General features: G+C 31.9%; 1 protein-coding gene and 1 long non-coding RNA gene across 2 annotated transcripts; one reads left to right on the forward strand and one right to left on the reverse strand.

The window, feature by feature from the left end:
* Positions 1–272: 272 nt before the first annotated feature.
* On the reverse strand, positions 273–1,498 carry LOC139512282 (uncharacterized). The gene is made up of 2 exons (XR_011662240.1): positions 1,324–1,498; positions 273–623 (listed from the first exon to the last, which is right to left on the reverse strand). It is a non-coding gene; the product is annotated as an uncharacterized lncRNA (long non-coding RNA).
* Positions 1,499–6,836: 5,338 nt separating this feature from the next.
* On the forward strand, positions 6,837–15,844 carry LOC139512284 (PR domain zinc finger protein 12-like). Its single transcript, XM_071299782.1, has 6 exons — positions 6,837–7,056; positions 8,945–9,126; positions 10,859–11,014; positions 11,627–11,729; positions 12,327–12,533; positions 14,581–15,844. Exons 1-6 carry the CDS (start codon positions 6,975–6,977, stop codon positions 14,691–14,693), a joined length of 843 nt encoding a protein of 280 aa, XP_071155883.1. The 5' UTR covers positions 6,837–6,974; the 3' UTR covers positions 14,694–15,844.
* The last annotated feature ends 2,562 nt before the right edge of the window (positions 15,845–18,406 follow it).

Here is an 18,406-nt window from a genome sequence, read left to right on the forward strand (position 1 = left end):
CCCCCTCCCCCGTATTACATGTAATGGTTTAAACCTAAAGGATTCGCACTAACTGCCCAAAAGGGGTCCGCTCCAGTCTTGAATCAGTGATTTTGTTTATCATAAACAAAATATTGTCTCACACTGAAAGGGGCAGTCGGGCAACATGCACAGCCCGGATTGTCAAAACAACTAAGATTTACAAAAATGATTACAAACAAAAACCATCAGTTGGACAATCTTACTGGAATCTGATTATCTCTACTGATAAATAATGCAACACTAATGACACATTTAAGTTTTGGAATGATTTTATTCACAAAGAATGTTTCTCATTGGTATACATTTCTATGCTCTTGTCTTTTCAGAGTTTATATTGGAAATTAAAAATTGCTGCATGAAAGACACTAGCTCCATATGATTTTATATGTATGAGAATCATTCCATAAAATATCCGTTTGATTTCCTTTCAATGCATGACACTGTCTAGTGGTTTTTCTGCCACAATTACAAGGAAAACCTGGCTAAACTTGTGCTAAATCAAACACTTAAATCTTACATCGCTATTGATGTTAAGCAATTATTTAAAGGGCCATCCGGAACTGTTGGGTTTTATGACAGTCTTCCTTCCATACACACCATCGCTGCAAAATAATTTGAACATTCAATTAGATGATTATAATATTATTTGGCAATCCAAAGAGAACCTGAAAACATCAGACCACAATAAACAGAGACCCAAAAAAAGCCAATTTTACTTTACAATGAAATTGAAAAAGTAGTTAGTTACATGTCAAATCATCTTTTGGCTGTCGACAAAAAATAAATAAAATCTAAATTTCGTAGCATTTTACCCCCCCCCCCCTTTTTTTAACTGAATTTGTTCAAGGTATGGTGGTTTTACCCCTTTTCAGATTTCAGTATGTCATGTTGTATATCTTTTATAAATTAGATGAATTTCTAGCAAGTTTCTACGATATTCTTTATCATTTGACAAAATACTATGCATCTGAATTAAATTGTTTACTATTTGAAAAAGCGCGCCTTCTTTTACTTTAATTTACTTCCCTTTATTTCACATAGCAACAAATATTAAAAACTGCCACATTTGACTGCATATCAATTTTTTTTCCCCAAAAAAATATATGTCAAGCAGCATAATTAACTTTACAAATTGGGAGAAAATCAAGATGTTCCGACTATAGGTTAGTATTAAAAAAAAATAATGAAAGGTTGGCATGATTCCAGGTTTGAACCCTGACGACACTTAAAATCGAAAATTCACTTATTTACCTATCATATGGAGATACGATGATGTGATAAACTTAACAATTAATAATTTACCTGGTGCATTATCATATTCACATTACGTTGACACGTCTCAGTTCGTCTGTGTTAGCTCATTTCAAGCTCGTAAACAATGTACACCATTTTCCGCTATTCTTTACCGATTACCTCTAGTCAGAAGAGCCCACTGTTTACAGGGGCGATAATATTTTGTCACCAGTTCACGCACTGATAACAAAATCATTTTTGTCTTACAAAACTATGTGATACAGACTTGTTTTATGAGAACTTCAATTTTGGGATGACAAAATTCATTTTTGTAGACAAAATTCATTTTTGTGATGACAAAATTCATTTTTGTATTTGTCAAATAGGTATGCAACTATAAACTTATTTGCATTCAAAATTGACTTTTGTGACACAAAATTGACTTTTCTGACAAAAATGAATTTTGTAACACAAAATTGACTTTTGCGTTAAATTTTCACTTCTGTTTAACAAAACGCAATTTTGTCTACACAAAAATAAACACAAAATTGAATTTTGTGTGTCTACAAAATTGAATTTTGTCATTCCAAAATTCAATTTTGTGTCACAAAGGTCAATTTTGTCAACACAAAAATAAACAAAAATGAATTTTAAAATGAATTTTGTCTACAAAAATTACTTTTGTCATGACAAAAGTACTAACTTTTGTCCATTGAAAGATAATTTTGTATGACAAAATTTTAAATTTGTAGTATGCTACAAAGGAGTAGGTTCAGTAAGACCCCTTTTTGGCCCCAAAATATAGCAGTTTTACAAAATTGTTTAAATGTAAACTTTTAGTTATTTTTTGGAAAGTATAATGCCTCTGCTACATAAATATAGGTTGTTTTTGGCAATACGATGCACATATATCGGGTACCTACATCATTAAGTCAAGTTCAATTACTATTCTTTATTTGCAAAACAGTTACTGTTCTCCTTTCCTCAGTTCTAATGACTCTTTAATAAAAGAAACAACTGCTTTTACATCATTTGGTGTTGATGGGTTTAGTATAATCACGAGTTTATCAGTAAAATTAAGTGTGTTAAAATTTACATATTTTTGTATATAATATTTTAGAAAGATTTCTCTTTTATTTTTATTTATTTTACAGTTAAGGGAGCTACCATTTGATTTTTATGGCCTCTTTTAAGATAACTTATAAGATAGAAAATGTTAATAACACATATTAACTTTTTTTTGCAAGTGTCACATCCTGCCTTTTTTTTAACTCAAAACTCCTGTCCTGCCTATTTTATTCAAATTTCATCCTAGCCCCCCCCCCCCCCCCCCCCATAAAAATCAAATGGTAGCTCCCTAAAGAAAAAAAGAAAATGAATTCTTCACAATTTCAGCATTTTAGTTAAATTTTTGACGGTTTCCGTCTTAAACGGAAGTGGCCGCATTCGTGTTCATTTTTGATATTGAAATGTAAGTTGTGTTTAATGATAATACATAACATATATAAAGGTCGAGGATGAACACGGATGCCGCCCACTTTCATTTTTGACAACAACAAAAAAAACAATTGAAAAGTGACATTTTTTTTGGCATATTTGATAGATTTTTTATATTCAAGCTAGAATCGGAGCGTTTTTAATGAGTGAATCAGTTAAAATATTTCCCAAAAAATAATTGAATCAATTAAAATAGACATTCAAGTGTTTAAATTAAAAAGTGTCCAAAACCTGTCATAAGATGAACTTGAAATTTGAGGCCAAATACCGGACCTACTCCTTTTGTTAAACTGAACTCATTTTTGTTGAACAAAACTAACTTTTGTCCGTACAAAATTGAATTTCGAGTACAAAACCACAAGAGTCCCATTCGGCGCCCGTAGCAACCGTGTGATGAATTTTCTTGCTGTCTTAAAGATCCATTGGTGGCCCTCGACTGCTTTTTGCCTTGTTGTCGGGTTGTTGTCTCTTTGACACATTCCCCTTTTCCATTCTCAATGTTATGAGTTATTTTAAAAAGATGCAAATCTACAGTGTTAGCAAAAGATGTGTTTTGAGTCAAAATGTCAAAATAAAGAATATTTTAAGGGCAAAACCCCCACCAGCCTTTTTTTTATATATTGGCTGTGGATATTTTGCCGGCTCTGAATATATTTATTGAATAAATGTCATATCTAAAAATTTCTTTATACTATTTTAAAAAATTTACTATTGCTGTTGTTTATGTAATTCTTATTTCCACGTGTTCGTTACAGTTCTATTACGTTATTTTTCACACGTGGAAGTTACAATTAATTCGCTTGTGAAAATCAATTGGCCTACTGTTATTAAATGTGAAATATCATGATCTTCAAACGAATTGATTTACACTTGTAGATATATATACATCCGTATTTATCAGTTGTCTCGGTCTAGTTAAAATTTTGCCCTGAATATAATCATATTTTGTTAGATATGAAGAAATATACCTTTACATGACAATATTTTCTGATAAATTATTTTTTAGAATACATATATAACTTTAAGCATCGGGATTTCGATGTATTTTCTATATTAAATGAAATATTTGTAAATGCAAAATCATTTCATACATATTTTCCATTTAAATATATGTTTTTAATTTCATACACTTGACCTGAACAATGGTATTTTTATCCTTAAAAAAAGTTTCTTTTGAAATAATGTGTGTGCAAAAACATTCAACTCTTATTAAAATTGTTTCAATAGTTTCTCCTTAAGCTCACATCAATTCGTTATTTGATCATTACATCTGTTAAAACATCCTAAAAACCAAAATAAAACAAAAAGTTGTATTAATTGTGAATTAATTAAAGATAATTAAACCAAAGGCCTTCTGTTTTTCTTTTGTTATTTGCAGAATGAATATTAATTTAAATAAGAAAAAACAAAGTTTTAATCCTCGGAGACATATAGTATCGGATACAAATGCGGGCCGCTTTTTCCGGCTAAGAACGATGCGGGTACTTATCACAGTTAGATCAATGGTTCTTTTATAATCATAATAGTTATTGAGACAGTCATCACCAATTATTTGTTATTTGTAATAATTTTAACCAGATTTTCCTCGCCTTTGAATTATGTTTTCTTTTTATATAAGGATGTTTAAATTGTATTGGCTGGCCTTAGGCTACAACGGAGATGATACAATATCAGAATGCGGGTGTCACACTCGGCCATATGTCTCGACTATTGTTAAAACCCAATGAATAAAAAATAACAGTGCTCTGTTTTGAACCATGATAAAGTGTTAAATTGGGAGAAAGCGATGAGACTTTGATTGAAAGGGTTGTCTCGTGCCGCGATCACTGATCTATGACGACTGGTCACATTACCTTTAATCTTATTTTTACATGAATTTGAATTTATACAATGAATATAAAATTCACCTTATCGGTTCATGTTGACAAAACTTTATAAAAAGTTAATGGGATGCAATTACACTAGTCAAGATAGCTATTTTTATCAAAAAACAGTTAATTGAATTTTAAAACTGGTCTTTTGATCATTAAAACTCTTAGGTTTTCTCTGTGAATGATATTCTTAACTGTGGTTAAAATCAATGTTGACAACCTTAGATAAAAAAGATTGTATAAAGAGATCTAGAATGGTTTCACTTTTTTCAAACTTATGGCCTCTTTTAAGATAACTTATAAGATAGAAAATGTTAAAAACAAATATTAACTTTTAAAGCAATATGAAAGAAAAAAAATTAACATGGAAGTTTGTTGGAAACTTTAAAATAAAAAAAATCTGAACAATTACAGCAGTTATATTTATTTTATGTTTAATTCTTTAATTATTTTCTTTTCTTTTATATTTATCGCAATTTGATGATCTTTGATATATTAACATAAAATACTGGGTCCTGGTTTTATATCGAAGGTGTCCTATCGGTACACCTGCCCTATATTAGTCCGAGATTACTCTGACGTCCAACGGCTGTTTTGCCAGACAAGCTGGGGCCGTGAAAGTCAAAATGCAGAAATCGATGGGTCTCTGTGAAAACTGTTAAAATATGGAAAAATAAAAGTTGGCAGGTAGGTGAAACTTACATAAATGAAAAGATAAATGAAAAATGAACAGATTGATGCCCGATTTATATAATTCCAAGGCCGTCAATCGGCACCAGAAGCGACAAAGCAGCGCATCTATATTGGGTGGGCAAACATCCACTTTTTGATATGGGACGAGCTCTGACGTCCCACGGCCCCAGCTTGTCTGGCAAAACAGCCGTTGGACGTCAGAGTAATCTCGGACTAGCCCTATATTAGCTTTGCATCTACCCTTCCCGTTCAACTTTAAAATAAGACAATGACGTCACAGACACTGCAGCAACGTCAATTTATCAATGATATGCACGATACATCACACAACCGAACAAACACGGCAAAGTAACAAACGCGTAATTAACTACTTCGTGTAATTTGATATTCTTTATTCAACAAAACGCATATTGTAAAGTCGAATGGTGCATATAAAAAGAATTATGGAATTTTATATTTATTATACTGACTGTATTAGCTTGAAAAGCAATTTACCATATTGGGCTCACTTGATATTCTTGCTGATGAAGTCAGTATCAAAAATAAAAATGTCATTCATGTATTTTATAATACGTCAATGAGACAGCAACCTGACGACATACAAAACATACAATTTTCAACAATACAAAAGTTGCGTATTTAAACACCAAATTTAAAAGATCGGTTATCAACATTAATTTCCATCTTAAACCTAAGGTATCATTAATATTTTTTACAACAAAACAATGTTCAAACGCACTTGTTTTGAAGCGCTTCGAACGACGTTGCTTATAAAAAAATAAACCAAAATACACAGGAAATCAGGAAACCGTGTTCATAGAGGCAATAAGGCCCTTATTTGGCCCAAAAATTACTGCAAATTTAAAAGTTATCATACATATTCTTAAATAACTGAAAACTTGACTACGGTATAAGGTCATTTGTGTAATGTATTTTTAACTGGTTTTGATATTATTTTCTTTCTTATTTCAGTTGAATTTAATTTCGAAAAATGATTTTATATTCATCTTTTTTAATTATGAGTAATTCATAAATGTTTTGAATTACTTGGTTTCTTTGAAGTGACTTTGAAGTTTCATCACTCAAAATTCTGACTTTCTATTATGTGTTCTTTACTCCTTTGACCATTCTATCTGCAGGTGTCGCATTTAGGAGCATATTTTCTGGCTAACAAAAATGAAAAAAATTGTAAGAATACACGTTTCTTTTCTGCAGGTGCAATTATTTAAACATTTAAAAACCGATTTAAGCATGAAAAACTGCTCGCTGTAATCAGTCTCTTGATATTATTTTTTTAAATAAATGACTTCATTTCAAATGTTCGGAAGAAAATGTATTTTTAGAAAATAATGATACCTGTAAAAAAAAAAATGGTACCCGCATTATGCATCAAATATCCGTTATAACAAAGTACCGCCCACAAAGAGTCACGTGCCAATAATATCGTCCTACCACAGTGACACGTGCATAATGTGTTCAATAAATTGTTTATTTCTTCTAAAGAAAATGAAGCACGTGTTTTACAAGATTTACAGCTTGATGACAAGATATTATCAAAATTAACATAAATTATGTTTTTCGTTAAATGTAAAAAAACAACTTCAAATAAATAAATCTGGATTGAGAAAGTTTCACTTTGACAGGCGATCCTCAAGAAAGATGGACAAATTTGAAATAACTGATGAAATTCTTAAATTATGTTTATACGGAAATTTAATTAAGGATAAAGTTTCTATTGATGGTAAGATTATAGGACTTTATTTCAACAACTAACTAGTCAAATGTTTCGGAAATGTATAATTTATAAAAGTATTTTTTTCACAAATGTTTTTAAAAAGTTGAGACATAAAAATGCGTTTGTGTCTTATTTTTTTTTAAATTTACTTTTTTTAAGTTATTTATTCATATATATATAAACTCATAATATTTGTTGTATGCTTTAGAAGTTAGAATTTTACTTTGAAAGTTTTTTTGAAAATTTATATGTTCGGTGCTGTAGTTCCACATTTTATCCAATATATGTTATCTCACGAATAATGACCATGCAATGTAAATATGAATTATTTGACATTGATACTTGTTAAAACCACCTATATATTAATCTCAGATGAAATTACTTTGCATTTCAATATTTTGCTATACAAATAAGAAGATGTGTTATGAATGCCAATGACAAAACTATTCACCAAAGTCTAAATGGCGTGGATGTAAGCAATTATAGGTCACTGACTTCAATAATGAGAAAAAGCAATTTCGTATAGTCATAAGACAAAAGATTAAGACAAACGCACGGATACAAGAAAGCTAGTTCAAAGACAATTACAACTACTAAATAAATCATGTTCTCCCAAATTAAGTTATCAATTATAGTATAAACATCCAACGGATTTAGTATAAAGCGTCATAAATTGATAGTCTTTCCTACCGAAGGTGGCCTCCACAAATAAAAACTGACCGCCACGAAATAGCATTATAGTGATGAAAGTGATTTTTAAACACAAATCAATTAATCAATCATAAAAAAAATTAGAAAGCATGACCTTGTGCAAAGTCAAAATATAATCAAACAATATCGACTGGGTGCTCTTTTCTTTCATTTTCATATTTCCCAATTTATGTTTAATCATAAGGGAGCTACCATTTGATTTTTAGGGGGGGGGGGGGGGGGGGGGCTAGGATGAAATTTGAAAAAAATAGGCAGGACAGGAGTTTTGAGTAAAAAAAAAAGGCAGGAGGAGACACTTGCAAAAAAAAAGTCAGGATGACAATTTATGTAAAAATCAGTCAGGATAAACTAAAAATAAAGCAGGACCGAATAGGGTGAAAAATAAAAAGTCAGGACAGAGATAACAACTAAAAAAAAATGCAGGACAAAATTTTTCATCCTAGCCCCCCCCCCCCCCTAAAAATCAAATGGTAGCTCCCTAACTCAATATGTATGTAATGTATATGCTGCTTGTTCTTTTGATATTTATTAACCATTAAAGGATTAGTTTTGTTCATGGTATATAAAGCTAAAATGTTGATTTGTTTTAAAAAGTAAAATCACAAAAATACTGAACTCCGAGGAAAATTAAAAACGGAAAGTCCCTAGCAATGGCAAAATCAATGATAAAACACATCAAACGAATTGACAACTGTCATATTCCTGACTTGGTACAGGTATTTTCAAATGTAGCAAATGGTGAATTGAACCTGGTTTTTAAGCGCTAAACCTCTCACTTGTATGACAGTCGCATCAAATTTCGTTATTTTCACAACGATGCGTGAACAAAACCGACATAATCGGTAAAATAGTCAAAATATGGTTATAAAAGTCATCACTGTGTTACAATCTCAAAACAGACGAACATTTACAAAAATGCACTAAAAGCATCTATCAAATTAAAAAAACACATTCAATATTTCGCGTGTTTGGCGTCAGAAAATGCAAACGTCACATGGGAAGAAATTTTGTCGTTCAATGTCTCAATGTCTATTCAAAATAATTATAATTTCACATTGGGAATGGTGGTATGCAAGGTTAAAAAAAGTTTATATTTCTTCCTCTGCTGCATTGATAATAATAATAATAGTAAAAATGCGAATCTGTTGATTAATCTGCTCATGTCATTCCTTTATTGTTTTAGAATTTCCATCTTTGCCTCTTCCCCATCAAGTTAAAATAGGTTTATCTACGTTGCCCGGATGTAAATATGGTGTCTTTGCTAGGACCGTCATACGCACCGGAACAGAGATGGGACCATTCATTGGACACGTGAAAAGACCATGTGATGTACAGAATGTTAGTCATAATCCTAGTTTGTGGGAGGTAAATAAAGTAAAACTTTTATGTTTCAAAATAACTTTTTTTAAATAGTCCAGTGGCAAATATGCAAGCATATTCAAGGCAAGAACAAATCAGTAAATGATACGACTGGGGGAAAAAACATGAAAAGAAAATTAATACATCGAAAGTTTAGAAGTGCTTTCTAAGACTGACTGTCTTATAAGTACACATACATATAGTTTTTATCATTTCGTTTCTATATGTAACTAATGAATGCATTCAATGATAAAATAATTTTGATACAATTACTACCCTGCTTTGAGTCAAACATTAAGGCAACGGTAGGTTCAAGACCACAACATTAAATTACAGAGACAGATCAAAGTAACAAAGTTAACAATATCTTAGGGAAATTCTAATGAACACCAGTAGGAGCCAGACTACGTGAGTCGACAAATGAAACGTCGGCTCCTGCTATGCATGCATCATGCGCCATGTATGCATTTCCTTAAACGACTATACTGGTATCAAAAGATGAAGGTCCGAGAAAAAAATGTCGTTAGTAAATTGAGACATGTACAGAATACATATTTTTTTTACTGATAACAACTAAACAATTTTCAACCAAGTATATGCCTCACTAGAAGTTTTTGTAAGGGAACAGTACGGCTTGTTTCATGTACTTGGTGCGTTGTTCAGTATGTCAAACAAAAAAATTGCAAAAAAATTATTTAGAACATGTTCAGTTAGAAGCAGGGAGGTTAGTTACTGGGTTGCCCGTGTTTGCTAGTCGGGAAGCTATATATTTTGAAACTGGCTGGCAATTGCTTGTGGACAGAAGAAAATCCAGAAAGCTCAATATGTTCTATTCTTTACATAATGTGACTGCCCATGATTATCTCTGTGATTTAATGCCCCCGCTTATTGGTCAAGTATCTAACTACGATTTGCGAAACAGTAATAATTATGTAGTACCCGGTTATAGACTAGACATAACTAGAAAATCCTTTTTCCCATCCACTACTATTGAATGGAATAGACTTACCCCCGACATACGTACGTCCAAAAATATAAATATTTTTAAACGAAAGATGAAGTCCAAATTGATCAGCCACCTTCCTATTTTAGTTGTGGGGATAGAAAACTTAATATCATTCATACACGTTTGAGAAATATGTGCAGTTCTTTAAATTCAGATTTACATCGTGTTAATATTAAACCAAGTCCGGCATGCAGCTGTGGCCACCCTGCTGAGGATAGTGTACACTATTTTTTAGAGTGCGCTTTTCACAACGAAGCAAGAGAAATACTGTTTTCTAAATTAGAACGTTATGCTATATCCATTGCGCTTCTGTTAACTGGTGACGGTGACCTTTCTTTTCAACAAAACAAAGACATGTTTGAATCCGTACAATCTTATATCAGAATAACACAAAGATTTAAAACAATCAATTAACGTTCTAAATTTCTACTTTACAACCTTTCACTCCAGTCCAGTTGTTTCATTATTATTCCTTATTATATTGTTGTTTTTTTTTCTTTTTATTTCTAATTTTTGTTTGAAGTATGTATTACATGCATTACTACTATGTTTTTTGGGGTTTTTTTTTTCGCCATTATCTAATGTACTTTGTGTTTATATTTATATTGGGAAAGGACGTCTCTAATGTTGTTAAAACTTGTGTCCAATCCCTTTTGCTACTTATGCAAATAAAATATGTTTAAACTAAAAAATTGCAAGATGTATGGTAAAAAATATTGCGATGTCTTTCAGGTATTTGACACAACAGGCCATTTACTACACTTTATTGACGGCGGACATTATAATCCCGCTAGCTGGTTGTCACTGATACAATGTGCGAGATCTGAACGAGAACAAAACTTAGAAGTTACACAAATCGGAGCCAATTTGTACTTTAAAGCATCAAAGGTGATTATAAAAAAAAATTAGTATTCTTTATATTACAAAAGACTTTGTCGTTTTATTAATAATTGATAATTGAATTGTTATTAAATTTGTTTTGGTTGTAAAAAAAACTGATCCAAACACGTTTTCGTTTCATTCTGAAAAGAAATGTTTGTAAATTGTCGTAAACCATGCAGACAACATGTCTTTGAAGGAGACCACGTCGGAAATTTTGGACATACCGCTGTGTAACAACTCTAAGTTATTCTGAACGAGATTGGAATTGTCTTAACTTATACCCCAACAATTTAATAAAGGCCACTCAAATACATTGTAAAAATTGATACCCAGTGGCAGATCCAGCAAAAGGGGGGGTCCCGGGGGTTGGAACCCCCCTTTATTTGGACGATCAATGCAATTGCATGGGGACATAAGGTTGGAACCCTCCCTTTATACTTGGTTGGGACTCCCCACTTTTGAAAATGGCTGGACCCGCCCCTGAGGCCAACATACCTATATTTGCTGTGAAAACGTCATCTTTCATGATTCTGTAAAATTATATCTTTATACTAGATTTTTGTTAGTTTCGCGATATATGATATGCATTTATTTGACTACAATATATTTTGTTTTTAGGATATTTTATGTGGTCAGGAATTATTGGTTTGGTACGGAATGTCACATAGTTTGTTTATGGGTTTACCACTTCAAAACAAGACAGAACGTAAAGTCATACCAGGTACATAATAATTTAAAATTTAGCTTTCAAAAAAAGCTTTGTTAAAAGTATTTTGTTTGGTGTGTAAATTATTTCGTTCGTTCATTCATATTTATAATCAATTTTTGTTATCGAAAACTCTTTGAAAATTGTAAAAAAAAGATAATGAAGTATATATCAATGATGCATGCCAACATAAATGACACAAATAACGACAAGCTATTTGATAATAAAAGTCAACATGCCGAGTTTAACATTCAACTTATCTGTACAGTATGTCATACTCTACATTTTCCAAGTCTAAATAAGTTGTGCAACATACCGGCAATGGAAGTATAATTCGACATGCTGTTTAAAGTCGTGATCGGTGGCAACACGTGTTAAAAGTTTTTGATAAGATTATACATGAGATACATCTATGCTACTACATGTAATATATAATTTGCTAAAACGTCTTGTCTTACAATAGGCTTCCCACTAGGGGCATTTGAACGAAGATCCGTGTCTAACGTTTCTGTTGACTGGACGCCGGTAATTGCGTTTTAATTCATCTTAAAAGTAAGCAGCAGTTTATGTACAATAAATCAGATCTAAATATGCAAAATTTTCTACTTTCAGAAAACAGCCAAAAACCTATAATGACAAACACCAAAGAAGTTGTTAGTAAACTCAAATGTGTACTGTGTCGGCGGGGCTTTAACTCGAGGAGTAATTTAAGATCACACATGCGCATTCATACCTTAGAAAAACCATTTGCCTGTAAATATTGTACTAGAAAGTTTAGTCAATCATCAACGCTTAGAAATCACGTGAGATTACACACTGGTAAGTATCCGACAATAACTTAGGGTTGCCTTTAGATAATTATTGAAGAAATAGTTTACTGGGGCAGGACATTTGTAAAATGAACCTATTTCCATGATCTCATCAGAGATACCAGGAACAAAATTGTGTGCGCCAGACAAGGGTTTTGTCATCAAGAGATTCCTTACTGGCGCTCGAACTTAAAAATTTTAAAACTAAGACTAAGAGCATTTAGGACCCAACATTCCAAAAGGTTTACCAACTACAGTTAAGGTTATGTATCATGGGGGTAAAACATTTGTATTTCAAAGATTTCAGTTTAATCAAAAGCTTATTTCTAAGTATAACCATATGCCACGTGTCGTTGAATAGATTGCTTTTTTGTTGTCAGGACGTGAAAGAAGATGCGCAATATTTGTTAATGCAAAAGTTAAACTGAAAATAAATATCATTGCAGCCTATTTTCATTTGTCACTCTTTAATGAATGCAATATCGTGAGAGGTAGCAACATGGAAAGTAAAACGAATTATCAATGTTTCGTTGCCCTTGTATGGAGGACAGTTAGGGCCAACTCAAAACAATTGTTTGTTGCCGTGTAACATATTTGTATTTCGTTCATTATTTTATACATAAACTAGGCCGTTAGTTTTCTTGTCTCAAATGTTTAAGAAATAATTGATGCATTCCATACTTTATTGTAGTTTTAACATGGGTAGGACTTATATTCTGATTATTTTTGCCGAAGCGTAAGTGAGGGCTAAAATAACACGAATATAATGCCTACCCATGTTAAAACTACAATAAAGTGGTGTCTTCAACCTATGCCAACATTTGAAAAATATAAATTCAACCTATGCCTACAAACAAAATACAATAGATGTTATTGCATTAATTATTTCGATTCTGATTAGGACAATTAAGGTAATATCTATGTCCGATGTATATAAGTATACAGTGTTTGATGTAAGCTCTTCCATGAACCTCCATTTTTTGTTTGTTAAAAAGCAAACGACTGGCAATGTGATTTTTCAGAGGGAGGAGTTTGAACAGCCAACATGAACGGCTGTCGTATCTAGGTCAAATATGTCACTTTCCATTTGCAACAAATTACAGTCATAATAAATGAATTAGTAACAACATGTGCATCATTTAAGAGTTTGGAAGTGTTTTAAGTTAATGTAATAATTTAAATGCATGCCAATTTAATAAAATTCATTATTCTACAGAAGTCAATATACGTATGTGCAAACAAATTTTATTGGATATAGAGCATGGGTTTATTCCCAAAGCGAAAGAAGCACGTCATATTATAATTTACATTTTATCATTTCGATGCCTTTTATAGTTGACTTTGTGGAATGGTCTTTTCTCATTATTGAAAGGCCGAACAGTGACCGAAAGTTTTTAGATTTCTGTGTCATTTGATCTGTTGTGGAGAGTCGTGTCATTGGCAATCATACCACATCTTCTTATTTCTCAAAAAAAATGTTTGTTGCCGTGTAACATATTTGTATTTCGTTCATTATTTTGTACATAAACAGAGTTCGCAAAATCTTTTTCCCCTGGTGGTCCTTGAAGAAAATCCGCTGGTCCTCACTATTAATTCTATTGAAAAATACTAAAATTGTGTCAGTCCCACGCAAAATTTTTGTGGTAAAATCCTGAGGACTGACACTTTTCGCGAACTCTGCATAAACTAGGCCGTTAGTTTTCTTGTCTCAAATTTTTTACATTTTATCATTTCGATGCCTTTTATAGTTTACTTTGTGGAATGGGCTTTTCTCATTGTTGAAAGGCTGCACGGTGACCGAAAGTTTTTAAATTTCTGTGTCATTTGATCTGTTGTGGAGAGCCGTCTCATTGGCAATCATACCACATCTTCTTATTTCTATATATCTTATAATGACATAACTGTCTTGTTATAACTACATCCTATTTGCAATACATATTTGTTTAATAATTTTCCACATTACAATTGCTATGTGAAATTATCTCCCTTTTAGGTTTTACTACAAATAAATCACATTAAAGTTGTTTAAATATTAATTATGTTTCTCTGTTTTTTAGGAGAGAAACCATATAGTTGTTCATGCTGCAAAAGCTCCTACTCACAATTAGCTGGACTACGTGCTCATCAAAGAAGTGCCCGACATCGACCGACTGTAGGAGAATCAAAGTAAGGAAGAAAGAAGAACAAACGGACACTTACTAGATTAGTTTAAAGATAAACCCCAGAATAATGAAGAGTTGTCTGGTTAATAGACAAGGAAAAGAGAGGTGGAGAGTTGTCTAGTTAATAGACAAGGAAAAGAGTGATGGAGAGTTGAACTTGTCTAGTTTATAGATACAGACAAGAGTCAAAATGGAGAGTTGTCTAGTTTAAAGACAAACACAAGAAACAATGGAACGTTGTCTAGTTTATAGATAAAGACAAGAATGGTGGAGAATTGTCTAGTTTATAGATAAAGTCAAGCCTGATGAAGAGTTGAATCATTGACTGCAGTCAAAATACCAAAGTTTACATCGTGTATCGAAGTTAACTGTAAAGAGTCAAAGTTTACCTTAAATAGTCAAATTTTACTGTAAAGAGTCGAAGTGTACTTAGTTCATGACAAAACATTGCATACTAGTCTTATTCATGTTGTTAGAGATCATGTAATATGATAACGATATTTTTGTAAATTTTAGATTTTACGTTTCCGAGTTATGGGGTTTTATTCATTAAAAAAGAGGTGATTTTAAAGTTTTAGGACAAGGTTTTGATCAGTAATCATGGAACGTTGGTGACTAGTTCATTCTATTAAGATAACCTTTTTTAGTTTTTTGTAAATTTTTTATATAACCTTGAGAAGGTATTGAACCTCATTCTTCGAAAAAGCGACGGGCGTATCATGCGCTCATGACGCAGCTGTTTATTAGAGTCGATGTTATGGACAAGCAGGTACATTGTTTGTAATTATGAAATTAACATGAAATGCTGATTTGACCTAAATTGCGTTAAAATGATAAAATTGAGAATGGAAATAGTGAATGTGTAAAATAGACAATGTTACGTCATTTTTACTAGATAATGCGAAAATGTTCGGGTTATAATGTAATGATCGGTTTCATAGAACAATTTCATTGATGTAGTTAAGATGAAGAGGTGTTAATCGGTCTCAGTTTTAGTATATGTGAGTTTGTCATATTTTTTCTATTGCAATGTCTAGAAAATATTCATCAAAGTTCATTTTCAAGGTGAAAATCATCATGATAGAATACGTGCTAACAAAATCGTAATAACTTTGGTGCAAAAGTCCTAAATGTTTACTGTTTTTGTATAGGGATTAAAAAGTGTTCTGATTTCTCTTTTTTTTAATTTATTATTAATGTATTTACTGGGCGTAACAAGTTGAGAATGTATACTATTTTAAAGCAGGATTATGGCTACTGCAAACTGTTTATTACTTTTAGTGAAAGAAGTACTTTAGATTTGTAGTGGCTCCTATAAACATGGAAACTGGGAGGTACAGACATTTGCAGCAGGAAGAAAAATATTGTTTTTATTGTTTTAATACTGTTGAAGATGAATATCATGTCATTTAAATTGTCCTGTTTTTAATGATCTTAGACAAATGACATTAAAGTTGTAGTTGTTCATATGGGTACCAATTGCACCCATTTAATAGCTGACCTAGTTGTTCATGTACTGCATGCTGTGAATCACAGTTTATGGCCAAACTCAGAAAAGCGAATCAAAAATCCGTTTAATTGATAAATTCAACAGCACTAACTTATACTTATCGTTATCTTAGTGATATCTGTTTGCTAAGTAACAACAATTCCCCCTAAATAAACTGCCGAAATTCAACCAAAGGAACTTACTTTTAATATAAAGTGAAATGATAACTGTCCTTTCCTATACAAGACATTTTAGTTTTACACGGGAAACTCTATACAAATATTAGCGACCTAAGGGACGATTTTTTTTCCTTGTTATTTTTCCTTTCTTGAACAGCAATATCATTTTGTACCATCTCAAGATGTTTGTAGTTCCAAACTCTTAAACTATGCCCATGTTAGAAGTGATGTTGCTGATTTTAGTGAGCATAATCAATGAAAAACTGGTAAATTATCAAGTCATGGATTTCGTTAATAGTATTACAAATTACTAAAACATTAATTTTACTAAATTCTTTCTTTGATACTGAAAAGATTTAGTTTGGAAGTTTGAATGTTCTTATAGAAAACTTAATACAAACGGGACTACATATTATAATTTTTACGGCGATGTTGTTTACCGAGCCCGTACATTTAGATTAGTAAACTTGTTGATCCTTTAAATAAGACTATTCTAAAAGATTACCTATTCAATACTGAAATTAGATCTTTGAATACTGTTTTTGCAAGTATACATATTGATAATCAACAAATTACAATCCAACTCAATATTATTGCTATACACATATGTACAAAATGTACATTCACGGTTAAACAATCTGTCAAAATACTAAAAAAAAGTCTTTGGCATTGCACAGTGTCGTGTGACCGTTTATAGTTATTAGCTTTGAATTGACTTTCTCTAACTCTGAGTACTCTCAGATCTGTATTTTTGTGTTTTGTCGTTTGAATGGATCTGGTGATTTTGTAATGTTATAGCACTGAGTCTGTCCTAGGTTAGTGGAAGGATTTTGAAGCAAATTAAATGTATGCTAAACATGGTCGTCATATTCTGTATGTTCATTGTACCTAGTCAGGAGCCTGTAATTCATTAGTTGTCGGTTGAGGCAGTATATCATATTCGTTTTTCAACTTCGTAGTATATGTAGTATTGTTTACTACTACATATCACCGTACGCCTTTAATAATGACCAAAACCAATACCACAATTTGACCTATAAAAGGACACAAGTTTTCAATTGAAGTGGATGTAAGTAGGTCAGCGTACGAAATTCAACAATGAGATCTACCCATACTGTAAACTTGGTTTAATATGAAAGGCCCCGACACAAAAAAATGTGAAACATTTCAACTAAGAAAACTAATGGCATAATTTATAACAACAACAACATAACAACAAGATAACAAATACCATGGATTCATTTATTTCGTGGGTAACAATTTTTGTGGATTCAGGAATAAATGTATATTCGTGGATATTTAATTTCGTCTGCATACACTATTATAAATAATTATCATTTCGTTGAACATCTAAATTCGTGCTTTGTCTAAACAAACCTGCAAAACACACGAAAATGTGTATTTTACGGATATAAAAGTCAATTCGCAGTATGACATATGAACCAACGACAACCACTGAAATATCGTAAAAAGCAAATTACAACTGATGAATAAATCATAATGTTGTGGTTTTCATCAAAACTAATAATAATAAGTGCTCTTGTTGATGGACAAGTATATCTGTGTTTACCACTATTTTCAAAACAAATTAAATTCCTCTGAACCAAAAAGTTTCAACCAAAGCACTGGACGTCACTGCGCAATGTTACAAATTACAACCATGCATTTTAAAAAGTCCAAAGAAACATACGGAGAGATAGAAATGCACAATCAAAAGTAAAATCACAAAACTACCGAACTCCGATGTTCAAAACGGAAAGTCCCTAATCAAATGGCTAAATCAAAAGCTCAAACACACCAAACGAATGAAATTCAATAACAATTTGTCATATTCCTGACTTGGTATAGGCATTTCTTACACAGAAAATGGCGGATTAAACCTTGCGTTATAGCTAGCTAAACCTATCCCTTGTATGACAGTCGCAATCCATAAAATTGACAACGATGTGTGAACAAAACAAACCGACATAATAATAAGTAAAAAAATTTAAAAAAGGGGGTACAGTAGTCAACATTGTGTTATAATCTTAATCACTACAAAATCAAACAAATA

Source organism: Mytilus edulis, chromosome 2, assembly GCF_963676685.1.
Source record: "Mytilus edulis chromosome 2, xbMytEdul2.2, whole genome shotgun sequence".
Lineage (NCBI taxonomy): Eukaryota > Metazoa > Mollusca > Bivalvia > Mytilida > Mytilidae > Mytilus > Mytilus edulis.

What these genes read in the sequence shown, in the direction of transcription:
- LOC139512284 (XM_071299782.1), top strand. Translation starts at nt 6,975, where the DNA reads ATGGACAAATTTGAAATAACTGATGAAATTCTTAAATTATGTTTATAC. An exon ending in GGATAAAGTTTCTATTGATG is followed by an intron (nt 7,057 to 8,944) that starts GTAAGATTATAG and finishes TTATTGTTTTAG; the next exon opens with AATTTCCATCTTTGCCTCTT. An exon ending in ATAATCCTAGTTTGTGGGAG is followed by an intron (nt 9,127 to 10,858) that starts GTAAATAAAGTA and finishes GATGTCTTTCAG; the next exon opens with GTATTTGACACAACAGGCCA.